At 38.8% G+C, this 26,613-nt stretch overlaps 4 protein-coding genes across 5 annotated transcripts; 3 read left to right on the top strand and 1 right to left on the bottom strand.

Annotated features, from left to right (window-relative positions):
• Positions 1 to 1,180: 1,180 nt before the first annotated feature.
• Positions 1,181 to 5,034, top strand: LOC133835810 (sodium-independent sulfate anion transporter). Its single transcript, XM_062265890.1, is given in 5 exon segments — positions 1,181 to 1,844; positions 1,846 to 2,731; positions 3,620 to 3,922; positions 3,984 to 4,129; positions 4,197 to 5,034. Coding segments are annotated over 5 exon segments (1,902 nt in total). The 5' UTR covers positions 1,181 to 1,610; the 3' UTR covers positions 4,530 to 5,034.
• Positions 5,035 to 5,704: 670 nt separating this feature from the next.
• On the top strand, positions 5,705 to 7,462 carry LOC133835616 (26S proteasome regulatory subunit 8). Its single transcript, XM_062265631.1, has 3 exons — positions 5,705 to 5,849; positions 5,911 to 6,079; positions 6,133 to 7,462. The coding sequence occupies exons 1-3, from the start codon at positions 5,838 to 5,840 to the stop codon at positions 7,185 to 7,187; spliced, it is 1,236 nt and encodes a 411-aa protein (XP_062121615.1). The 5' UTR covers positions 5,705 to 5,837; the 3' UTR covers positions 7,188 to 7,462.
• Positions 7,463 to 8,558: 1,096 nt separating this feature from the next.
• Positions 8,559 to 11,379, top strand: LOC133835619 (uncharacterized). Of its 2 annotated transcripts, none has more exons than XM_062265641.1 (3): positions 8,559 to 8,809; positions 10,101 to 10,175; positions 10,256 to 11,379. In XM_062265641.1, exons 2-3 carry the CDS (start codon positions 10,133 to 10,135, stop codon positions 11,188 to 11,190), a joined length of 978 nt encoding a protein of 325 aa, XP_062121625.1. In that variant the 5' UTR covers positions 8,559 to 8,809; positions 10,101 to 10,132; the 3' UTR covers positions 11,191 to 11,379. The 2 variants fall into 2 exon arrangements, with proteins under 2 accessions (XP_062121625.1, XP_062121624.1); XM_062265640.1 differs by having other exon boundaries at positions 8,559 to 8,818.
• Positions 11,380 to 12,152: 773 nt separating this feature from the next.
• Positions 12,153 to 25,441, bottom strand: LOC133838007 (uncharacterized). The gene is given in 9 exon segments (XM_062268928.1): positions 12,153 to 12,784; positions 12,786 to 12,994; positions 13,057 to 13,212; positions 13,281 to 13,700; positions 14,577 to 14,909; positions 14,970 to 15,112; positions 15,584 to 15,706; positions 23,768 to 24,057; positions 25,336 to 25,441. Coding segments are annotated over 8 exon segments (1,632 nt in total). The 5' UTR covers positions 23,811 to 24,057; positions 25,336 to 25,441; the 3' UTR covers positions 12,153 to 12,579.
• Positions 25,442 to 26,613: the final 1,172 nt, after the last annotated feature.

Below are 26,613 nucleotides of genomic sequence, written 5' to 3'. Positions count from 1 at the left end.
ATTTACGTATTGAGACTTTTCACAGTTTCATGTTCTTTTTTTGTTTTGTGTGTTTTGTGTTAACTCTGATTTTATCTGCGCCATAGAATTTTGATTTATGATGTGCACACTCGGAAACTGATTTATTTACGGTTGCATTGTTTTTTTACGATGCGACGCGACTCGACTGCCCGCTGATTAATTTGCCCTCTTGGTGATAGTCACACCATATAGTTAGTAAGTAGGAGCTCAAAGTTTCGATCGCCACGCGATTTCCAGGGCTGTAAAATGATTGTCAAGTGGCTGGAATGATTGGACACTCGACGGTAGCCAATTAAAAGCCAAATGTGTGTTTACATCAAGTGCGTCGTTTCCTATTAATTAAAATATAATCTATCATAGATATACAAAATATATTTATATTTTTATTGCCAGCCCTTTTTGTGCGGTGTAGCAGCGATTTCACTTTTTTACTTGATTTCTTAATTCCGAATTGTGCGAAAATGTATCAAAATTCATTGGAATTTCCTGCTTTGGTTGACATAAACAAAACTTTTTGTTTATGTTGAGTGTCTGTCGTCGGTTAATATACAAGTCGTCTGAGTGTTTAAATATCGATTATCAGAATGCCAAATGGGGCGTGTAAGTTATTGCCACCTCTGCATGTCAATTTCAGAGTCATGTGACTGCCAAACAATGCGCATTCTGAGCACACACCAAACAAAAAACTTGATCTGCCTGATTTTTTCCAGCGACCTGCTTGGGTTTTGTTGTTGTTGTGGACACCGGGGGGGGAAGACCCCATGTTCCATTTAATGTCAAGATCTGGCCTGGCCTTAACATAGTAAAGGCTCTTCAGGTTCAGCCCGGTTACATGACACCACAGAGAGAGAGAGAGAGAGAGAAAAACACAACAAGCAACAGGCAACACCTACATGTAGAGTACAGAGCGAAGCTGACCGCCGATGAAAAGCCCCCAACGAAGTCGAAAGCCGGTTTTGGGTTTTTGCCTCTAACGAAAGCCGGTGGATAGTCTCGAACATCGCTGTGGCTGCTGTGGTGACTGCTGCTGCTGCTGCTGCTGTGGTTGCTGCTGGGCAGGCGGATTGCAGGTGACACGAGCGAATTGCCACTCGCGACTCGCACCTATTTATAATCAGTTCCCCCCCCCCTTTTGAAATAAACATTCGTTGCTCCAAACGTCGCGACGACGCGTCGACGATTTTTCTGCTGCTGCTTTGCCATCGTCTCTGTCGCTGTCGCAGTCGCTGTTGCTGTTGCTGCTAAGCTTTGCTGCTGCTGCCGCCTCTGCTTCTCGACTCGATCTCAATTTCGATTCATTCCCGCACTCAACGCGCTCGCGAATAGTTTGGATTTTTCGGCTCTTCAGCTTGACGCTCTAGCTGCAGAAAAGAAACAGAAGTCTCAAGTAGTAGTAGTGTGAAGTGACAGTGCGACAAAGTGACAACTCAACAACAAAACAGAGTGTGTGTGGTGACAGTGCCACTGTGAGATGAAGCCATAGAGTGGCTATAGACGCATATAAAATACCAATAGAAAAATAATAACACAATAAAAATACAGCCACAGTCAACCGCAGCTCTCCCAGCTAAACACAAACGGCATTCGTGATGAGCGCCAAAGATACAGGCCATGTGAATGGCGCCTTCAATGGCACCGAAGTGTCCCTTGACATACCCACAAATACCCTGTATCACACATCGCGGGACTGCATCGTGCAGCAGGAAGAGGAACCGATCAAATCCCGCAGCTGGACGGACAGCTGTCGTCGCGCTTGTGACAACATCTTTCGCATGAAGACGCTGCAGAAACGTTTCCCGATCTTCGTTTGGCTGCCGCAGTACAAAAAAGGATTACATATTTGGCGATATTGTTGCCGGCATTTCGGTAGCTCTGACTGTGATACCTCAAGCCTTGGCTTATGCTGGCATTGCTGGACTTGATTTGCAGTATGGCTTGTATGCCTGTTTCCTGGGCTGCTTCATCTACATCTTCATCGGCTCCAGCAAGGATGTCCCAATTGGTCCCACCGCAATTTCAGCTCTGCTTTCGTTTCAAATCGCCGGCGGCAGTTGGCAAATGGCCACGTTGCTGACCTTTCTCACGGGCTTAATTGAAATACTGATGGGCATCTTTCGACTTGGCTTCCTCATCGATTTTGTCTCTGGTCCAGTTGGTGCTGGCTTCACAAGTGCCGTCTCGCTGATCATCTTCAGTTCACAGATGAAGGATCTGCTCGGCATACACACGAGTGGAAATACTTTCCTCCAAGTCTGGATTAGCATCATCAACGACATTCACAACATTAGCTGGCCCGACTTTGTGCTCGGTCTCATCTGCATCGTTCTGCTGCTCAGTTTGCGCGCCTTGGCCAGCTGCAGTGTGGGTCCCAAGCAGGGCAAATCCACCTGCCAAACGCTGCTCACCGGCATCTTCTGGACCGTGGGCACTGCACGCAATGCGCTGCTCGTTTGTGGTACTGCTGGATTGGGTTACTGGCTGTCTGTTAGTGGCAATGAGGAACTGGTTCGCACTGTGGGCTTTGTGCCCAAAGGTTTGCCCGAGTTTCGGCCACCACCTTTTCACATGGATGCAGTGTACAATGAGACTACGGGTGAACTAGTTTCGGATGCTCAAAGCTTCTGGGACATGGTCAGCACACTTGGCTCTGGATTAATTGTGGTGCCGTTGATCGCGCTGCTGGAAACGATGGCGGTGGTGCAAGCTTTTGGTGAGTCATTTTTCTAACATTACTCACTTTTTGTTATGATACTCAATTTTTGACATTAGAAGAAGTAGAGAAAAATAAGATTAACAAGGAGTTCAGAAAAATTCGTATAACAAATTAAATTCTTTAAAATAGTTGCATAAATAATATGAATTATTCCCGAAAAAAAATAAATGTTTGAGTTAAAATTTAAAAATATTTCGATTTTAGAAATTAAATTTACAAAGAAAATTTAGAAAAAAAAAAATGTGGAGAAAAAAATTTTAATTGAAACTAAAGTAGCTTTTTGTATATACATATATTTTTTTTTATTTTCCACGTTTCACATAATATGAAACACTTACTATTTTTAACTGTTTGAGAACAATATTAAACCTTTTTTTTTTTATTAAATTTTGAATATTCCAAATAATATGAAAAATTTATAAAAAACATTTTTTTTAAATTTAAAAATTTATTTTATAAATACTATGAAAAATTTCAATAAGTAAAAAGTAATATAATTCTTAAGCAGTTAAAATTAAAAAAGTTTAATATTACAAGAAACATGGAAAATTGAAAAACAAAAATGTAAGAGTACAGTAAAAGAAAATAATAATAAAAACAATACAAAATTTTAAAAAAATATAGGAAATAATAATATAATTATGTATTTGTATAGAACTGCATTAATTTAATTATTATATTTATGTATCAAGAAGCAAAAAATAGTAAATTTATTGCTTCATTAATAATAGCGCTAATGAATATTAATTTATTAATCAGTAATAATGAAATTCATAAATTCAAATTATAAAAAACGAAATTAAAAAAGTCAATTGCTGATAGGAAGATAACATTTAAAAATAGAATCCAACTTTCCCAATTAACAATCTCGTCAATCTCTTGCAGCTGATGGCAAACCCACCGATGCCACACAGGAGCTGATTGCCTCTGGCATCTGCAACGTGGCCAACTCCTTTGTCCAGGGTCTGCGCAGCAACGGAGGCGTCGCTCGTGGCGCAATTCTCAATGCCAGCGGCGTGAGGACACAACTCTCAAATCTCTACACAGGCGTCATTGTTATCATTGCGTTGCTCTATCTCACACCTTGCTTCTACTACATTCCCAAAGCAGCGTTGGCTGCAATCATAATAGCTGCTGTCGTGTTTATGGTTCAATACCGTGTCATCAAGCCCATGTGGCATAGCAAAAGTGAGTTAAGATCATTGCTAGAATATTCACTAAATTTTCACTGACTGTAACTTCCTTTTAGAAACGGATCTGATACCCGGTCTGGGTGCTTTCTTTGCCTGCTTGGTGCTGCCCCTGCAGCTGGGCATTCTTGTGGGCATTGGCATCAATGTGATCTTCATTCTCTATCAGGCAGCGCGTCCCAAGCTGCGCATTGAAACGCTTTCGGTGAGTCCAACATCTAGATTATATATTTGCCCACTTTAGCTAATCAATTTCCTCCACACTTCTGTAGACTCCTGAGGGCGAGCGTTATCTGATGCTAACGCCGGATCGCTGTCTAATCTTTCCCTCGATGGAGTTTGTGCGCAAGGTGATCAACAAGCAGGGCGTCAAATCAACGCTACCCGTGGTGATCGATTGTAGCCATATCTATGGGGCTGATTTCACGGCTGCCAAGGTGATATCGATGATGGTCATGGATTTTGCGCAGCGTCAGCAGCCGCTGTTCTTCTACAATCTACAGTCGCGTGTGGCCCAAGTCTTTGAGGGTCTCAACAAAGATCTGGTCGCTATCTACGATATCAGCACGCTGCATGCGAAACTAGCAGAGAAGACGCCAACATAACCTCGTTATATGATAGATTAATTTTAGTCTTTATATTTATTTCACAAACTCTCACACTCTGCTAGACCAATTTCAATGCTTTCGCGAGGCCAGCGAGTTATTTCGCTTTGGTTTAGGCCATGCTAAAAGAAAAAAACCAACGAAAAAAACCGAAAAAAATGAAATAATGAAACCCACGCAAATGTCAGCAGCGTCGTCAACCACAAATACGTTATAAACAGTCCAGCCAAATAGTCAAATATTTTCCGTAAATTTAATTAGCATTTAAGTTTTGAGCAATCTTTCTTTATTTATTCGCTTGTGAATTTGGTTTTTGATTTTTTTGGCAAAATGCTGTGAACATTTTAGTTCAACAACAAAAATCGAAGAAAATGAAAAGACGATATTTGCACCTCATTGTTATCTTTGAGATTGCTTGACTTAGTATTATACGAGTATTAGCGCCTTAGTACTTAAATAAATAACGCACAAATATTTAATTATAGTTTTGTGATTAATTTCTCGATTTCGTTCACTGTGTTTTGATTATACAATATCTAATCTGGCGAATTAATACTTTCCCCCATAACTGATTGACGGGACGTGATTTCCATTGATCCGCTCAGCAAAATTTACAGCGGCTTATTGCGTAAAATCAAGGCAATGAATTATTCACGATTAGATAAATATATGTGGGCACTACTCACACTCACTCTCCTTACGCGCCCAGAGGGTCGAGAACTTGTTTTGTAATGCCCCATAAAAGTAATTGTTAACAATCAATTTAATAAATATTTATGAGCTGAGCTTACAACTTTTTCTTCTACCGCAAGAATGTATGCAATAATTGATTAGCACATATATTTTTATAATTAATTTTAGATTGCAAAATTTATTCACTTTCAGTTACCAGAAACTTTAAAATAGTTTGTAGCGAACAGTGTTGCATACTTTTTTGCTGACGCTCAAAATAAGCAATGTATCATTTTAGAGTTAAGCTTGATACGCAGCTCGCTTTTGCGAAGCGGGCAAAATTATGACGGTTTGAAAAAATAAAGTTTACATGGGTTCAGCTATAATAAAAAAATTATTAAACAATGTATTTTAAAATATTAAACAGAGGACAAAAAGGATTACAAAAATGTAAATGACTTGCAAAGTGGCAACTCTGTCAGCACAGAAAGCCTCACTCAAAAACGTTTACCAACACTGCAAAATAAAAAAACTGTCATCTCATCTAAACAAGGAAAAATCTTTTTCAGACCAACAACTGTCTACTTGCAAGCTTCAATTGAGCAGTTTTGTAGAAAATTTTCAAAAACATTCAAAATGTCTGTAGCTGTGAGTATCAATAAATGGTGTATAAGTAAGTAAGCGATAACAAAATTTAATATCCTGCTAGATGCAAGTAGATGTGGCCCAGCCCTCAACCCCAGCTAAAGCTTCGAAAGTTGGTCCCGGCCTCACTTCGTACTACGAGCAAAAAATATCCGAGTTGCAATTCATTGTATCCGAAAAACAGCGCAATTTGCAGCGTCTTGAAGCACAGCGCAACGAACTCAACTCGAAGGGTAAGCCCCGAAATACATACAAGATAATTCATTATCTAATTCAAAACTTTCAGTGCGTTTGCTGCGCGAGGAGCTGCAGCTGCTGCAGGAGCAAGGCAGCTACATTGGCGAAGTGGTCAAGCCCATTGACAAGAAGAAAGTCCTTGTGAAAGTACATCACGATGGCAAATACATTGTGGATTTGGAGAAGAACATTGACATCAACGATGTGACAAGTAACAGTCGTGTTGCACTGCGTCACGATAGCTACGCTCTGCACAAAATACTGCCCAGCAAAGTGGATCCTTTGGTCTCGCTGATGCTGGTCGAAAAGGTGCCAGACTCCACCTATGAAATGGTTGGTGGCTTGTCCAAGCAAATCAAGGAGATCAAGGAAGTTATCGAGCTGCCCATCAAGCATCCCGAATTATTCGATGCCCTGGGCATTGCTCAGCCCAAGGGCGTGTTGCTCTATGGTCCACCTGGCACTGGCAAAACATTGCTGGCTCGTGCTGTGGCCCATCACACCGAGTGCACTTTTATACGCGTCTCTGGCTCGGAGCTAGTTCAAAAGTACATAGGCGAAGGATCGCGGATGGTGCGCGAACTCTTTGTTATGGCACGTGAGCATGCGCCTTCAATTATCTTCATGGATGAAATCGATTCGATTGGCTCGGCACGTCTCGAGTCTGGACGTGGCGCTGACTCTGAGGTGCAGCGCACCATGTTGGAGCTACTGAATCAGCTGGATGGCTTTGAGGCTTCGAAGAACATAAAAGTGGTCATGGCCACCAATCGCATTGATGTACTTGATCAGGCTTTATTGCGCCCGGGTCGCATTGATCGCAAGATTGAGTTCCCTCCACCAAGCGAAGAGGCACGTGTCGATATTCTGCACATTCATTCGCGCAAAATGAATCTGACACGTGGCATCAATCTGCGCAAGATTGCCGAACTGATGCCCGGATCTTCAGGCGCCGAGGTCAAGGGTGTTTGCACCGAGGCTGGGATGTATGCGCTACGCGAACGTCGTGTTCATGTCACCCAGGAAGACTTCGAGATGGCCGTCTCCAAGGTAATGCAAAAGGCCTCCGATCGCAACATGTCCATGAAAAAGTTCTGGAAGTAAATGCTGCTCAACTTCAACCAAATAAACAAGTAACGTTATGCAAGGAAATAAATTGGATCAAATTCTGCAGCTGGTTTCAATTCCTAAGACTTATGATCTCTGAAATATGAATCAGACTTGCTAAACATATAAACATAAAATTATTCTTCGATAAGTTAGTAAACAAATGTCTGCAAAGGCGCCAGTCCAATGTTCACTACATAAACAAATTATCAATCCAATTCCTAATGACTTCATTTGATTGGAAAATAAATAAAACTTGATCCAAAGATAAACTATCATTATAGCTGACGCACGTTTATTGCCAGAGTTTCGCTCAGACCGCAATAAAATTGCAATAACAAAATTGATATGAACATAATCAGAGTTTTCGTGGTCAATCTCAATATACAAATCAAAATTAATTTTTTTGGGACAGCATAACAGAAACGAAATCTAATCAAATGTCCGTTTCATATCGCATAAGAAACTTCCACTCAAGAATTAATGTGCATTGACATTTGGTGACTGAAATACATTGAAGTATATTATTAAATGTCAGAAATATCGTTCACCTAATATTTATCAGAGTAGAAGTATTAGAGTGCAAAGATAATTCTATTTTTATATTAGGAATGCATTCAAAGGTATGAATTCTGGGAATATTATTATTTTTACCCCACAAATCAAACTTCAGCCAGACGTCACTTCAATCAGTTGTCAACAGTCAGCTCAATGTCAGATCGTGATTAGATTTGCTATTAAGGCAAACCAATAATAATTATTAAAAAAGTCAAATTTCAATTCAATTTCACTATCAACATTATTAATTTTAAATTATATGGAAAGTTCTGGTTGTTATTATGGCATAATTTCGATATGCAGCAGGAAGTTTCGAGTTTTACAACTATATTAAAGTCGTGACTTGTGGCTTTGGCATTATTCGTATTATTAAGCAAATGTGAATGAGTATGCAATTGTGGCAAAAGTTTACATTTACAGTTTTGAGGATGGCTGCTTTAATCCGTCTCATGGCAATAAAGAAAATGCACAGCCGACAACATCACGCAAGTGGCAACTTTAAATTACCCAATGGTCCAGCAAGAAAGCAATGACCCGGCCATTTATTATTTTGTTGTTTACAGAGTTGTGTTGCTACGTAGACCGAACAACAAAACGGAGCAATTTGCGTTGCATTGCAAACTCATAAAGTAAACGGGCAACGGGTTTGCACTTTCATTACACACGACTCTCGATCGGGTCGCCTCAGTGTTGCAGCGTTGCAGCATTACAACGTTGCAAGCCCACATGCTCGACACACACCCAACCCATCCAAACTTGATTCGTCGTTGTAGTCATCGGCGTTTGTTTATAAATGCTTTGCTCTTCCAGGCCTTGGCTGGCAATTGGCAACGAGTGTCCACCGGATTTACAGATGCATTTTCCCAGTTGCATTTCCGTCGAAAGTAAAAGTGTTTTCCACCGAACTTGCCGATCGACATTGAATTAACTAGCACTCTTGCATCGCTTTGCTTGCCACACATTAGATACATTTCGCCTCTGCAGCTGGCAGGACGTCCTCTTTGACAACGCGCTTCGCTTTGTTGCAACATCGACGTCGAGAAATCAAAGTCCGATTTCAAGTGTGTGTTGTAAGTGCCACAACTGGTGGGCGAATTGACTGTTACGATACGATATTAGTGATTAGTTGTGTAGTGCAGTGTGAATATCAGTCAAACTGAGTGATTACTGTCTCCAGTGATATGGTGACTCTCTTACTGTCCAGTTTTTTGCTCCCCTCCCCTGCTCCCTGCGAGTGAGTGTGTGCGTGAGTGTTGCAAGTTGCTTCAGTTGGTCCCGGCCTTAAAACTAAACAGGTTCTGCACGTAATTGCATTCAGTGCTGACTGACACACTTTAAAGCGTTTAGCACACATTCTAGCTTTTCTCTTGTGACCTTATACGGAATTCTCACTTGTTTAACTACTGCAAATTGTTTGTTAATAGGAATTACGAACTCATAAATTAACTTAACTTCCTAGATTCTTTGCAGTAAGCCATATTAGTGTAATTGATCACGATATCGGAATATTATTTATCTAAACAACATTTAGAATTTATTATAAGTTGAATATAATCTGCAGTTTGATTACATCGTCTTGCATCACATTAATTTAATTTCTCCATCTGTTGTTTTATTATGGGTTCATTATTGTTTTAAGTCTTACGCTATCTCTTGCTTTAACTTTTAAATCCCTTCATCGCTTTATCAAGTGTATCTCTTACTTCCTTTTTTTAAGCTCATCTCCAAGTATCTTTCATTTCCATTTAGTGTCCATCTCCTTTTTCCCTTCTTTCCCATTTCTTTTACATCTCGGGGAATATCTTAAGCATATAGTATATGTTAATAATTTGCAAGAAATTCTTTTTCACTTCTGCTTTGTTTCATTTCGAATGCATTTCTTTCCTGGCTTGATTCAATTTAAAGCCTTTCACTCTTCAGATATTGTTAGGTTGATTCCTTTTCCTCTTTTAGCTCAAAACATCTGCAGATTATATAAATGAGGATTCGCCTGAAGTCCACATAAATAATGGCAAATAAACAATCCCTCTTTTCTTTTCTTTAAATGTTACTCCTTTCTTTCCAATCAAATATTTTTGATTACATTTTTTTGGCAGCATTCAAAACGAACTTTCCTCAAGACCTCGCGGTTGACCTGTTGAAATATAAAATATGCAGTAAACCTGTTGCCGTAAACAGGGAAATCGATAGATCGCCTTTGGGGCACTTGCCACCCCCCTTGTGCCATTAACTGATTCGCTATCTAAACACTTGCCACAGGAACAGTGTTGCAGCTGCAGCATCTGCCACTTCCTGTCTGCAATACGATTGCATAAAGCAAGTGTATTTGTTTCTGTTTTTGTTGTTTTGCAGTCACGTTGCATAAACACCGAAAACCTTACAAGATGTCAGTGCTGTTGCATTTGCTGTTGCTGATGCTGGTGTTTGGTAAGTTGCGTATTTGGAAATTAAATATGTAAATTGTATGTCAACTAAGTTGCCTCATTTCCTCATTTCCGCGTATTTAGCCGAAGTGCCAGCTTTTGGACGCAAGGTAAAACGCAAGGATGCCCACTACCGCTTGACTGTGCCACCGCCACCACCAGCGTCGCCGCCACAGCTGCAACATGGCAACGCTGCCGCACAATCGGTGGTCATCGAACACGAGGTGCCGCCCTACACCTTTGAGGGCATCAATCACGATGAGTTCGCCTCTCCCAGCAATCCGCCTTTCTCCCGCTACGAGAGCTCCGACTACATTCATCACAGCACCCACAGCAATGGCGGCAGCAGTGGTAGCTTCCTGGTAGACAACGGCTTACGCAGCATTGCCAAAGGTTCAGCAGATCAAGCCATCTCAGCGGTGGCCAGCCAGAATGCCGCTGGGAAGCAAGCTTCCTATGTGGCCAAGAGCACGCTGGCTCAAGCTGCAGCTCAAGCCGCTGGCACCGCAGTTGCTGTGCTCAAAGGCAAAGAAGTGCTGCTGCGTCGCCTTGAAGAGCAGAGCATCGAGTCGCACAAAGCGGTGGAGAGCGAACTTACCCAACTGCAACAGGCCAAGAGATCAGCCAAAGCAGCGCAATATGCGGCACAGCAGGCTATTAATCACGTGAGTGTGCTGACAGCAGCACTTAATAATGCTCAATCCGCCTCGGAGTTGGCGCAAAAGGCAGCAGCGGAGGCAGCCGCTGAGTTGTCCTCGCAAATCGATATGGTGGCCACGGCCAAGGCGAAGCTGGAACAGATCGAATCGCATGCGTATGCAGCGCGTTTGGACTATGAGGAAACGCGCGAGGCAGCGGAGAAGGCAACACTCTCCGCCCAGGAGGCGCAACTGAATGCCAACGATGCGGCGTTGCATGCGAATGTGGAGCTCAGCGAAGCGGTGCACATCCACGACAAGAGCGACCTTAATGTGCAGGAATCGGCGTCGCCGCCTCGCAGCAATAAGAAGCGATCATAAAGCAAGACCCAGCCCCAGCCCCAGCCCCAGCCCCAGCTAAAGAGGCAGGTCAACTAACGGTGTCGTGGTCATGGTCAACGGTCAGTTGCTTTCTGTTGCTGCGATTATACCTTTAAGTGCAATTCAATTATTTATTACCATACACATTCGTTTATAATAAATCTTTACGCAGCTGGTTACCTTACATAATGATCGTAATCAACTTGATCATCAGAGCTATTGGCCAATTGGAAAATGCAATTGCCATAATGAAATATTGCTCAAATTTGGGGGAATAAAGCAACTCAAGTGTGAAGCGTTTTATTGCTTGATAAGCTTTCTGCATTGCGACTTTAATGTGCTTTTGAACCTTTTGTTTATCCTTCAATATAGTTTCAACTCTTCACTAAGTTCAGAAGTCGGAATCGCTGCTCAAATTTGACTAATTTATGAATATTATAGAGCTAGCCTAAGGCGTCTCATCGTCATGAGGAATACACGATCTTTAACTTATTCAATGCACGACAGCTATAAATATTGATTTTTTAAATGGCTACTATTAATTTATTGCTTCTACACATTTTTGCATAAAGTATAACATTTTAATTGATTTGATTAGGTAATGCAAAAAAAGCGGCTTAAAGTTTTTATAAGCTTTTAAAAGCTTTAATTTATTTCCAGCAAATATTTTCAAGGTCAATACTTTCAGATTTCTCTGATAACATTAATATTTTAATAGTTATCATTTAATTTTATGGATTTCCAACTATTTGTAAAAAGTATCTTTTATTATAAAAAACTTGGTGTTAAACGATTAATATTTTTTTGGCAATCTTTTTTTATAAAAAACACAATTTGTTCCAAATATAATAATATTTCTCAGGTCTTTTACAATCATTGTTGATATGAAAAAGACTTATTTACCTCTAATCAGCTTTCGGATTAAATTAATTTTCCTCCCATTTAATATTGTTAAAAATGCATTTCTTGTTTGGGGATTTAACATGTTTTATTTAGTCGAAAAATACAATAAATAAATAAAAGTAAGAACTAACAACTAACCGCACAAGTCGCACACAAGTCACACACTTAGTCGTAGAATTGCGTTCGATAAACTAGAACTGATCCACTTACAAGTTAAAGCTAAGTATTTCGATATATCGAGACTACAGCTAGGACCTGGCATAGGCGCTGCCATAGGATATGATTGTTTCATAGATAGATTGAATTGATTTAATTTGATTTGATTTCATTTGATTTGATTGATAGTAATTGTGATTGGCCAGAGACTACAGACAACCGTTTGGCTTTCGCAAGGCATTGACTATGTACGGCAAATCGACCAGAGACGCTCGATCATGAACTTAACTTACATCTAGATCTCAGATAGCAATTCGATTCGCTCTTAAACTAGTTGGACAACTGCTGCTGACTCTCTCCCCCCTCGGGCACCACATGCTCATGATCGGCCTTCACTACACTTGATGCCTCCTCCTCATCGCTCTGAGCATTCTTCGCCTGCTCCAAGCGACGAGAGACGCCTTCCATCGATTCACGCAGCGTGTCGATATCGACAGCATTCTCATCCTTATCGCCATCCTGATCCTTTTTTCTGATTATACTTGGAGAAGTAAGTGAGACTCTTCATCAGCTGATAACTCTTCGAGATGGGTATGTTGGAGTCATAGACGCTGGTGCTCGAGCTGCAGTCCACATAGAACCACCAGTTGCACTTGAGTATGGTCTGATCGAAGAGCGTATTTTCCGGGCAGAGGAAAGATTTTCGAACCATGCCATCGTCAGTTAAAGCGCACACATGGAATACCTAAAAAGGAATTAAAGTTGTATGAAATTCTTCAACTAAAAGTACTTTAATGATTTTGTTACCATGCAGCCCAAATCCGTGTCGGCATAGAGACCCGGAAAATGCTTTTGCTTGGCGCAGGAGAAGCTTGTTGGCGGCAAATCCACCTTCGACTTGAAGTTGTCATCAAAGTTCTTCTCATAGCCCACGGGATAATACTCCTTGGGTGCATTCATCACCTGACAAGAGAATAAAGTAGTTTTTTAGACTAATTTTTAGTTATACTATATTAAATTCGTAACCTCACCTTGGAAACCTTGTGCTCTGCCAGTCGTGGCTTGGGCGTTGTTGTCGTCGTCGTCGTTGTGGTCGTTGTCTTCACTGTGGAAGTGCGCATAAATTCCTCACGCAACTTCGACGCCAGCATGGCACGATGCTCTGCCTTTAGCTGCTGCTCCCTTACGTAGATCGCATGTTTGATTGTCTCAACGGTGACATTTGCTGCCGCCGCAAGTTCCTCAACGGTCACATCCTTAAGGTCAAACTTGGGCTCCTCAAACTGCAGATAATTGGGATGCTTGGATACTGTCCGCTGCTCTGGTTGCGCCACTTCTACTTTGCCCACATTGGCAATCCGTGAAATGGACTGCGGCATCGCCTGGAAAGCGGGGACAGCCACGGGTTGAGAGACCACAGGATTATCCGCATGGAATGTGCGATTCGAGTGCTGCAATAAATTTAAGTAGAAGGTTAATATCTATGAAAGTATGTTAACTGGAATTTATATTTATAAATTCATATATTATTAGGTTAATGCATGTGCATATTTTTATGAATTAGTAAATTGAACACAACATTCATAAATCATATGATTCACTAATTTGATTTAAAAAAAAATTAAAATAAATCTATAAATATAAACTCTGTTTAATAATGAACACATTTGACTATTTAATTAAAGTCAAATTATGTTAGGAAAACTTGGACCAAAAAAAAACATTTTTACGTAATAGAGAAATTTAGTAATGATAAAATTATGCAATGCAATTGCAGATTTGATTTTAAAAATAAGTAATATGACTTAACAGAGTTAAATGTTTATATACATAATATAAATAAATCTGCAATTGCTTTATATTCAATTTATTTTTTACATTTTAAAATTTGTTCATGTAAGTTAATTTATTTATATTTGCATAAAATGAAACATTTTTATAAAATGTAAGAAATTTATAAATGTATATATTATAGAAAATAAATGTATTATTATATTAGACAAGTCAATTTAATTTTTTAAAATTATTTACTTGTTTAATTTATGATTTCAATTTCAAAATAAATGCTGCTGTAAGTTTTTAAAAAACTCTGACCAAAAGTTGAGCTAATTTCTTAATTGATTGAATTTGATTAATGAATGTATTTACATTTGTAATAATCAAGTGCGGCAATAATTGAAGTATACAATAAATAACAACAATTCCCGCTTATACTCATTAATTTTAAAATAAAAGAATTTACAATAGCCATCGATATTTCATTTTTCATTTCCATTTATATTCATAAAAAACAATTAATTATAAAATCAATTGAACTTTCCACTCACCGGTTGATCATTGCTGTCGACCAGTCTGTTGTTGATGCTAACCCGCGGCTGCGTTGTGTCCACGGTGGCAATGCGTCGCTGTGCGTTGAGCGACGACGGCAACGGCTCGTTGATCACGGGCTTCTTTGGTATGGGCCTAAAGGCGGGCACGCCCAATGGCAGTGGACGCGCCTCGGTCATGAGCTGCGCTTGCGCCAGAGCTTGTGCCTGAGCTTGAGCTTGCTTCTTGATCGTGGCCTGACCCTGTTGCAGCAGCTGCAGATTGTATGGCACTGGACCCGTGGAGCGCGATGAAATGCGTTTATCCGAAAGCGTCTGCTGAGCAGGTTGCACCTAATAAACAAGCAAAAGATGTTAATAGACAAACTAATTGGGTTGTCTTACAATGTTTACCTCCTGCTGTTGCTTTGACGAGGGCAGCACGCCAACGAGCTCAGCGGGTGGTGGTCCGTTTCTATAGCTAATGGCGCGACGGCGATCGCTCTCCTGGTTGCCCAGCGACTCCTTAAAGCCCAACTCATCGCCCAGGCTGAGACCTGTAAGCAAAGTTCATTAGCGGAAAGTTTGAGAGCAACTCTTCGTTTTATTTTGACGGCCCGTCAATCATATCCAGCTAAACAAAAGTGTTAATCAATGTGCCTTTTGTCTCAGGCAGCTTTTGTTTATCCCTATCAAAGATTTAACGATTGTCTCTATTATGTTATACTATATACAGATCGCTGGCCAAATGCTCAATGCTACGGATATTGAACTGTGATCAAGTCTCTCGCTCTCTTTTCTGTCTCTGTTAGTTCACAGCTCAGGCGGCGACTTGACATTGTCATTGGCATTGGCATTAATTCATTGATTACTTTTAAACGCAGCATTTAACTAACAGATCAAGTTATTTCTATATACAAACACTACAAAAATTAATATATGTATATACAAGATACTTTAAAGAGATAGTTAAGAGGTTGTTGGGTGGGAGTAGGATTTCTAGATTCGATTCGATTTTTGAGATTTACCTAAACCGAAATGTGCCTTTACGCCACCCAAATTTCGTACACGAAACAGTCCAGACTTTTTGAAGTTACAATCGAGTGTGAAACCGTAATCGGACATAAAAACGCAAGTCCCGCAAGCCAATCCTAAAAAAATAAATAGAAAAAGCAAACACAGAATAGGATAGTTGTTCAAAATATATTACAAAAGGTATTCGTTAGTATGAGAAGCATGGAGATTAATCGATGAAAATCTTAACACAAGTTTGGAAATCTTATACATGCATAATTTGGTTAAATATATAGTCGAGCATGTTGTGAATGAAACCGAACCGACGAATCAAATACTATAGCATTATATACTGAGGTTCAAATTGAAACTGTTGTTGCTAATGCGGCTATTGGGTTGGGCACCATCACAATCCAATTAAACAGGTCTTTTTGGTATTGCCGTGACTGCCGTTGGCACAGTTTTCGCACGCGTTAAACAACAACACAAGTCCAGCACGACAATTTAATAACAAATAAACTCTCGACTATGAACACAATACTGCAGTATAATATGGAATTTATGGAAATAAACGCAAAATGCTCAGAGATGCCCCGCATCGAATGTAAAACGCGTTGGCCCAACATTTTTGATTGATGATTGATGATTGTTTTCTTGTTGTTAGCCAACCCACAGATGCTGGCAATTCGATAAGACCACCAAAAAATATATAGTTGTATGTATATCAAGGTGTCAAATTGTACAATAGGCATATTAAGTATTGGTAGCTTGTAAGCATTGATGCGGAAACCTTTCAAAATATTTCTTAATTTGCAATTATGTAAGCTTAAGATCGAAGATCTCTTAAGGGCCCCACAACTCTGACATGCTGCTTAGCTAATGATGCCGTGACCCAAGCAATTATGAGATAATCTCAATTCAAAGAACCTCAATCATCGAAAGACTTCCTCATTATAACAAAAACTGAGCTAAACAAATTTGAACTAATGTGAGTTCAGCAAGCACTTGAGAGGGGAGATAGTTTGCTCAACTAACATAATTTATGTGTTAGCTAATCGCAAACATCTCGACAACAACTAGAGCGACCCCAAAGCAAACAACAAGTGAACCAAATTGCAACGTCTTGGGTTCAAATTAAATTGTTAGCATGTCAAGTGGGACATGAAATCTGTCAGTTTTATTTTCATGTTACAAACAACAAAATACTTGTAACTACGTATTGAATTAATGATGCCAATGATAACAGCCAAATCCATATTCATAAACTAAAATAATTGTCGGTTGATCCGCACAGAGTACAAAATACACATCTATTTTAATATCATATATAGTATATAATGGATGTGGCCTGTGGCTGAGACAATTAATTGACTTTGCTCGGACTTGTGTTAATAGCCAGCACTCACAGCTGCTTCTCAGACATTGGTTCAAGGAAAATGGAGCGTGTTTTAAAAAGCAACAGACATACAAAAAGCAAAACAATGCGGACTTTGGCTTTAGCGAGGGCCAATTTTTAGATATGCCCGCAGTTAAGAGCACTTTTGCGGTTCACCCGGGGTTAGACTTCGACTTTGCCAGGTGCCATTAACGCCAAGAAAACCACATTCAAGTCACATCTAATGGTCAGACATCATGGCAAGGCGACATTAGCATCTTCAATGCATTTAATATTAGCTGACCCAAAAGTGATTATGACAAAGAAGAACATTAATCGGCGAAATATCAAAGGTGTAATTGTCCATTAAAGATAACAAAGAAAACCTTAAACTGCGGGAGACCTGAAAACACGTCTTCGAGATTAATTCATAATGCTCAGACAAACTTGTCTGTTTATCTTTTCAGCTATCGAACAGACTTTCTAACACTGTCTAAACTCTCTGACTACATATTTATCTAAAAATCTATTTAACTATTTATCACTCTAGCTTTTTAACTAAATATTTATTTATCGTTTTCACACTTTGTTGTACAACTTGACATTAATAATGTAGTAAGTTTTTGCTTATAGAATCAGTAAAACTATTTAAAAATCAAGCAAGTTTTTATTAAATTTTTAAAAGGCAATATTAAATGCATTACTTGAATTTTAAATTTATTTTGTGTTGCCCTAAATAATTGCTAGCCATAAATATAATATTATCCATAAAAAAAGTAACAAATATTGTCAGACAAATTGCACTTTTACTCGCCTGTCAAATCTAGAAACAATGCATTAAGCATGCGCCGTGTGAGCCGCGAAGCAATTTTAATGACTCCCTTCTGTGGATAATTGACGAATTTTTGCTGATAGAGACATTAAAATAGATTGACAGCTAGCGAAATTCGCAAACGATGCCAAGCAAAGCGATTAAAGCATGGCAAAAAAATAAAATTAATATGAATATTTGCAATTAAATGTGGAAAATCGAAAAGAAAAACTACAGGCTGCACAGGGGAAGAGCAATAGCCGGCAAATAGACCGGCAGAGACAATTACAACAACAGTAGTAATAACAACAACTACAGCAACAAGTCGAGGAGGAACGACAACACAGTTAGTCACAAGCCGCTTTCACCGTCATCATCTCGAGCGCGTCTGTATGAAATGTTTGTTAGTTGTTTTTGGCTTTGGCTTTGGCTTTTCAGCTTGCGTTGAGTTTTGAGCTTGGGTTTATGACTTGTCGCTGGAGTCGCCACGCCAAGCAAATAGAAATTGAAACTGAACAAATAATGAGGCATAAAATATGCAGTCGGTGCCGGTGCCAGGCCGCGTGCCATTGACCACGAGCCACAAAAATATCGGACTAACCATCTCGCATATTTGGCTATTACTTTCCGTTTCGAAATCGAATCGATTCCTTGAGGGAGAACAGGTGCAGGCCAGATAAATTAGCACCTCGATGCGTAGCAGAAAGTGGGTCAAATCAGCAGAAGAGGAAAAAAAACAGATATTAATTGCTGTCGCTTTTGCGGAATGTTTCTGTGGTTGAACATTAATTCAATTTGACTCGATCGGTTGGGCCGCCAGTTAAATGCAAATGTCGTGTATAAATTATGACCGATCATTTCGGGCCTGCTCATGAGGCATCTTGAATCACACTCTGTTTGTATTTTTTATTAGCCGGTAAGTGTTTCTTGTTTTTGGCCAGCAGTGCAAAGCCTTAACCTTTGAATGCCATTTGCCGCCTCTGAATTTGATTTCCCACTTTTATCGTGTATAGCTTTTGGGCTCATATTTAACCAAGTTTTTTTTTTCGTTTTACATTCAATTTTGCATTGTGTTTTTTATGTTATTTTTTGCTGCTGCTGCTCTTTTCATTGTCAATGCGAGAGCATTGTCTAAGCTGTTTTGTGTTGTTGTCGCATACGAGATCATGCTATAAAAGGAAATATAACTTTGAATTGAATTAAACGATTTGATGCTGAGAATTCCTTTCCCTTTCGTGTCGAATATCGCACTCAATGAAGATACAATCTAGATAATTTGTTACAACCCAAAACAGAGCTCAACTTGACCTCGTCCAAAGGTTTCTAAGGTTTCCCACGACAACAATTCCATTAAATAAAACGATTCGTTGTCGATCATACAGGAAAGCAGTTTTAACTTTAACTCAAAGTCGAAGTCGAAGTCGAACTTTAACGATATCTCTGAGATCGACAACAACTATGCACGATGGTATGTTTTAAGATAATGTTACTAAGATGACCTTGTCTAGTGTCCATTACGGCATACCTAACTTTTAGACCCCGGCACGACACAGCCCCAAAATGTGCCCAGTGCGTGAGCTCGGGAAAATTAGAAACGAACCCAGACAAACCTAGACATTCAGTCATTCAGTCACTCAGTCCATCTCTCAGGCAGCCAAGGGTCGCATCTGTGTAAAGTGTCAGCTGCCAATCTGCATGCTAATTCGTTTTGTCAGTTAATTATGTTAATTGAACGATGCTCTTGACAGTGAGTGATAGGGCCCCAAAAAAACAAAACACCCATCAAAATGTTGAATGTTTGGCCACTTCAAAATCTCTACAATATGTCGAATTAAATTGCAATTTGAGAGCCATTTGTTCCATATGAAGTTTTCGTTGCTTTGCGTTGTATGTAAAGTGTGTGTAGTAGAGTGTGTGTGCATAGTGTGTGGGGCCAATAAGTTAAAATAACATAATAACTTGACTCTATTATTATGTGCTTTGTCACGCCGACGCTTGAACACACTTCGCATTAAATCAATACTTATAATAAAGTCATCTGAAATGATCTTGAATTAAAACCTAACTGATTTCAAAGAGGGATAACAATAAACAGACAAATATAAAGCAATAAAAAAAAGATTATCTATGCCTATCTATTCTGCAAACTTTTATTTCAGTTTTAATAGTAAACATACTTGAATTTTATTAGCCAAAAATCTGAATATCGAAGATTTTTTTGTATTTCATAACAAAGGGAAATAAAGCGTTCGCATTACAAAATAATCAAATTTTAGAGCCTATTCATATTGTTATGGCCAAATGGTCTTGGGAGTGGCCAAGCCTATGAAGAGATGAATGATCCAAGTAAGGTAAGCTGTAACCTTACTTTCGCAACTTTCTATGCGAAATGATGAGCTACGTTTCGGACTGTGTGAAATTAAATGTTGCGTCAACACAAAAAGGAAAAGCTGTCGATTCCTTTAAATGAAATTTAAGTACCTAGTTAACAGACAATGAAATATTCAGAAAATGCTCATAAAAATGTACAAGCAAATATTTATTGATGTAGTGGAAAAACTCCTTCAGTGGATGTTGCCTACTAAGTGAGGAAAAACAACAACTTTCATTGCAGAGTAATAAAAATATGCCGTAGCAAAAGCCACATTAACACACAACAAATAATAACAATAGGCAACAAAGACGCCCAGAAGCAATGCAGCGCCCGGGTGAGCAAATGAGGCTGCAGACTCAGCTGTCGTGATAACCGAGTCAAGAGTCAGACGCCGAATTAGAGTTGGAATTGGAGTTGTAGTCGGAGTCGGAGTCGGAGTCGCAGCTGGAGTCACAGTCGGCGTGCGTGACCTTTGAAGGTCTTACGTGAGCGACGCTGTGATTGCGTGAGCGGAGCCCGAAAAGTATCTTTAGCCACAAGCCTACTAACACAGTCTGCCAAGACAATGCTACTACATTTATTTATGGCTGTGAAGATGCGATAATTATGCTTTAAATTTATTGTTAATTTGTGTACAAAGTACGACAAAGTGTGATTGCATAAAAAAAATGAGAGTAAAGTGGGGAAAAGGAATTTCCGTTGCAAGTGTTCTTCTTTTTTTGTTGTTTTGGTATTAAGTAAGCATAAGGAATGTGCAAGCACTTGAATTACTTCAGTTTATAGCCTTTCACTTCGGCTAATTGGCTACTTAATGGCAGGCTTTTTCCTTCTGCTGCTGCTGCTGCTGCACGACCATCAATATATGACAATGCTGTTTTTTAGCTTTGCAAGGTAGTAGCTGCAATATGCATATTTTATAATGAAGAAAAACTTAATAGTGGAACTGCTAATTGCTCTTTTGAAAGTCATAAGACAGCCAAGCACAAGATACACAGGTACTGGCACATTTTTGTAATAGTGTCTGTCAGTGTGACAGGGCGTATGCGCATTATTGGACACTTAGTCGCAGACTGAGTCGGCTATAAGTGGCACCGCTAGCAACATAACAACAGCATAAATAACATTAGCAGTAGCAGCAACAACATTCACTGTTAGCCCTTTAGCTGAGATTTGTCGCAGCTTTTTTTCACATTTCATTTTATTTTTTGTGTGTGTGTGGTTTTTTTTTTTGGAGACTAAGAAGTTGCATAAAAGCGGTCTGCCAAAAATGTGGGTTATATAAAAATAAGCGTCAGAGAGAAAGAAACCGCTCCGAAGCGCTGCGTCATTGACCACAAAACAAAAGATTGAGACGACAAACGGCCAGCATCACAAAGCAGAATGGTCAAAAAATACAAAAATACAAATAAAAGAAAAAAAATGCGAAGCCAAACGAAGCCGACATGAGAGGCACAACTCAATAAATTTATTAGCTGGGAATTGATGAATCATTCCATGCTTTATGAAGCCATCATCGCAGTCAGCATATTCGCACACCCAACTTCGAGGGTCATGGGGAAAATCTAGACATGTTCCTAGCCAAGAAACCACGATATCAGCAACTGGCAAAAAAAAAGAGCACAGCTCTCAATACACAATCTATGCAAATGAGACCTCTTGACTTATGCAGATTTATCGGCGATCGTCTCTCCGCGCTGATCATATCAAAGCCGAAAGCCGAATCAAATGGCAATTAACACCAAACTGAACGATGATTGTTTGTGCTCTACTTGCCCATCTCGAGCAGCTGAACTTGACCGATATTCATGCGGATAACAGGGCGTATGCTAGACAGAATGTCCATTATAAAAAAACGCCAATTTAATGACGAGAGATCTGACGTGCCTAGATTTGATTCGTTACACTCGAAGCTGCTAAAACACTTTATAACAAATTGCAGTGCGAAGGTTAAACAAAAAAAAAAAAATGTGAGTATGTTTTTAAATTTGCATGCGAATTGATTAATATGTCTCACACAAGTCAATGGCCAAGAAAAAAAAAACGATATTATCGCACAACAACACCTGCCAAATTTGCAGCCTTGGATGCAAACCAAATGATTACGCTGGGCACAAACTGCTCCCGAGCACTCTTCACAGTTGCCCCTCAAGTTTGTTATCCCAATTAACATACACTACAAATGCAATTTACATTAATGACCGCCGCCCTCCTAGACATTGCCATATACTATACTATTCAAGTCTATCGGTTTCAGATTCATTAATCCGCACTTAGAACCAAAACAAAACTCTTATGCAAAAACAAAATTCCTGCAAGTCATCGCTGAAAAATATCAAGTTTTGTGTCGGTTTTTCTGTTACATTAGCAAGGTTTCAAATGCTCAGCTCAGCTCACCTCAAGCTCGTTTGCATTGAGAAACCGCAGAGCTGGAAAAACGAATTAAATATTATACCCCCCGAAATCAAGACAGAAGCTAGCCAAATAATCGGGTTAAGCGCAAGAGGTAAACACAGAAACAATGCAAAAATACAAAACAAGAAACTGAAATTGCAAAAAACATATGTTAGAATCACTTGACAAAGTGTCAGCGACTTAAAAGATACTCTGGGTGAGGATTAAAGCATTAAACTTTTATTGATTAGCACGAAAACTAAATTTAAACTATTTCTATTGCGATTACAATTTTAAGCTGTACTAAAAATGGTGTGAATTTTATAGACAGCATCATGAAGCAACATTTTAAACGAGGCATTTAACCGAATTACATTTTAAAGTGCTAACTTGATTTTTCTTGGCAATATCCCTTCACTTAATTACAGGGTATCAACAATGCAAAACCAGTAACAACTAAGCATCGATAAACTCGCGAGTGAGTTGGCAACAGCTAAATGGTTAAATTGAAAAGTCGCAGAATAAAATACAATATTTTTTCCTTGTCGTCACGAACAGTTTTTGGCGCGCAGCTGTAAGACTTTGCCCCTGCTTCCGCCCCGCCCCTTCCACTAACCGCCCACCTGCTCACCTGCCCACTTTGTTATAGCAGTTGACATGAATTCAATTTTTATTGCTCATCTCTCGATTAAGTCCAATTACCTGACATTTCAGGTAATGCATAACCAGTTTAATCATCTCTCAAAATTGTATTACGAGATTTGTAAGCGAATTTTGTTAAGTGTTTTATAATGGTCTGTGTCTTCCTCTTCTAAGCGTACACCAGTTATGATGCAAAAAGAATTTGAGTGTTGTACGTTATGTTGTGCTGTGTTGGGCAAACGAACTGTGGCAAGTTGTTTAATAACTTATTTCATGCGTGACAAGGCAGCTCGAAACGAAAGACTTAAGACACGAACTTGATGTTGAAAATGATATGCAACTCGTTTTTATACTACCATTTAATTACATTACAACTAATAAGCTTAAATATAATGAGTAACGAGTAAACAGGTTGATAAATGAACAAAACAAAGTGCAGCATAGTATTGTTTATTTGCATTGTATGCCCAATAAAATTCAAAGTAATTAATTGGCAAATTATTGAGGTGAACCCAACCGACACCTGGGAAAAAGCGAAAACAAACAACCAAAAAAAATAAAACCCAAACGAAACACGAAACATAAACAAAATGCACTTTACTCACTTGCCGCCTGCATGATCAGAAATCCAATAACAAAAAAATTCATTTTTCACCTCTGTTTCGTCTTCACACTTTTATTTTTCCAACACTTGGTTATAAACAATTTTCTTTCTTTTTTTTTGCTTTTTTATTTAATAATTGGTCGAGAGTAGATGGTTATTCGGTGGTTATTTGTTCGAATTCGTAGAGCGTACGATAATTTCGCTGGGCAATTTCCTTGTTGAATGAATACTCGCACTTGCACTCGCACTCGCACTCAACACTCAAAGCACTCACACTGCAAATAACTTTAGCTGCGGATAAACATAAACAATTTAGTTTTTTTTTCGGGTCTTTTTTTACCATGGAAATGGGAATGGGAAAATAAACGTGAGCATTAGACGCATTATAAAATGGTTTTATGCACGACTCGTGCTTCGTATCGGAAGTTACTCTTGCGATAATTAAATTTAATTAAGCTATTATAATTTTTTTTTCTTTCTTTTGGTATTTTCCTGTCTCAAAGTTGGATTTATTCGTGTGTGTTTGGATGAAAAATATCCCCCACCGAAAAAATCCGATCTTAGTCAAACAATTGCCATCCGTGCCAAGAAATGCGCGTAAATTGAAAAACCGGTAAACAGAAAACGCAAATGAGCTGAGCAAACACTCTCTCTTTCTGTTTAAACTTTTAAAGTAAAAGTGAAGACGCTAACGCAGATGCCAATCTCGATATCGCATCGATGCCGATGCCGATGCTGACAGCAGCCGCGTGGGCCGTAAACGTTGTAATTTATTTATGAATCAATAAAAAAAAATGTATTCAAAAGAAATATATGACTCGAATATACAGATCTATGCATATTTGTTATGATATTTAGTTGGGTTTTTAATTATATGAAAATCGATCGTGTGTAACGGCCAGATTCAAGCACTTTCCAATCTTTTTGGCTGTCGCGCCATAATTTTCGTAGCTGCGTCTCTCGAAAACTGTTTTCGTAGCTACTACTATTGTCGCTATCAACACGAGCTTGACTTCGCCACGCCCACCAACCCAAAAATACAAAAACGTAAAAAAAAAACGTTGGCACGTCGAAGACAAAAACAACAAAAACAAAACTATAGAAAAACAGTAACAACGTGCAGCGGCGGTTCTGCGTTTAAAACTTGTAAAGATACCAAATCGCAGGTAAAAGTTGTTTTTTTTCGATACGCTTTTATTTCGTCTGTCTGTTTTAGTGTTAAATAAATATACTTTAACATATATATATATATAAGTTGTATAAATGCTTTGTTTCTTCGTTTTATATGGATTAACACAATTATGAGTGCCTCTATAATCAATTAGCAATTTGACACTTTTCGCTTTTAATTACACAAATATTTATGCATTCAATAAATTATAGACAATATTGCGATGACCTCGTAATATTTCACTTTTTCACATTAACACATAAATGAAATATACATATAAGTATACATCTATATAATTATTGATATTTGTGTGTATATGTTTTAGATATATGCTGAGCTTGTTTCTTGTTTCTTTCTGCTAAGTATTTGTAATTGTTGCTAGAGCGAGTCTCCTTTACCGAATACGTTTTCAAAATGACAAGAGACGTCACGAAATTATTTTGTGTTACGCGCGCGCGACGTGCAAAACTTGCAACTTCAACGAACGACCAACGACTGTAAACTAAATATGAATCAGAAATTTGTGGCCAAGCAGCCCGCTAAAGCTAAAGCAACACCACAGCACAGCACAACACCACCACCTCACACCGAGCTGGCCTCTTTGGACTTATGGCTTGGTTTCGAAAGCGACGACTTTGCGCATGCGCATGCGTGTCTGCGTCTCTCTCATATGGCACTCGCATGCGACACTTTACAACACTGGCTCGTGCACTGGATATGACTATTTGAAAATGCAAACTCCATTGATAAGAAATATATTGAAAAGTTAAGAGGGAAATTAAAGTAGCTCGTTGAAGATTTTGTTTTTTCCATTAAAAATGTTTCTCTAATAAAACCGAATTTTTGAATTAATAAATTTTTATTCACAATAGTAAAATTTATAGGCGAGTCATAGATTTATTTTGCAAAACCAGTAATGGCCTTCAAATTACTTAGTATACTTACCATATAATTAGATATTTACGTAATAACATGTTATAGTTACTTAGTGAATTTGTTTTTTGCTATCGATTTCATCATTTTACTTATGCTATTGATGAAAAATAGCATACCAATTTATTCAATACATTTTTATCTTACTATTGAAATAGTTTGAAAATATGCATACTTATAATTTATTTATATTTCTCTTTTTTCTAACCTAAAGCGAAGGATAAATTTATAGCAGAGTATCTTATATATTTTAAAACTCAGATAACAGAAACTCTACTCTACTTACAAGCAACTAAAGTGTCGCTAAAATAATTAAACAATGCCTTTTAAAGTTTAACAATTCAACTATGATTCCATTGCACTCATCAAGATGTCATTTATAAAAGCGATATCACTCAGTTTCTTAACAATACTTTGGAATTTACAGACGCCCTCTTGGCTGGACACGTTTTATCCGATGAGCGATCAGCACAGCATATGTAATTTTTATCTAGATGAGAGCTCAGCTACTCTAACTCTAGCAATGCAAATGACTGACATGACGGGTTTCTATTAGCTGACCAACTTCGGCATTGGCGCATACTATAGACCGCACATGGATGTAGTCGGACTAAAGCTGTAAATAAGCTTCACTATTATTAATAATTGTTGACAGAATACATATATGTTTTTCCAATTAAAGGGCAACATTTTGTTCCTTGTTTGTGTTTACAATTGGTTCTCTAAAGAATTTCATTGCATAA

Source organism: Drosophila sulfurigaster, chromosome 2R (assembly GCF_023558435.1).
Source record: "Drosophila sulfurigaster albostrigata strain 15112-1811.04 chromosome 2R, ASM2355843v2, whole genome shotgun sequence".
Lineage (NCBI taxonomy): Eukaryota > Metazoa > Arthropoda > Insecta > Diptera > Drosophilidae > Drosophila > Drosophila sulfurigaster.
Note: the sequence above shows the minus strand (reverse complement) of the source record. Positions and strands in the feature narration are given on the sequence as shown.

Excerpts from the sequence above, each read along its gene's own strand:
- LOC133835616 (XM_062265631.1), top strand. Across the intron at positions 6,080-6,132 it reads CAACGAACTCAACTCGAAGG|TGCGTTTGCTGCGCGAGGAG; the intron begins GTAAGCCCCGAA and ends CAAAACTTTCAG.
- LOC133835619 (XM_062265641.1), top strand. The coding sequence starts at position 10,133 with ATGTCAGTGCTGTTGCATTTGCTGTTGCTGATGCTGGTGTTTG. Across the intron at positions 10,176-10,255 it reads GTTGCTGATGCTGGTGTTTG|CCGAAGTGCCAGCTTTTGGA; the intron begins GTAAGTTGCGTA and ends CCGCGTATTTAG.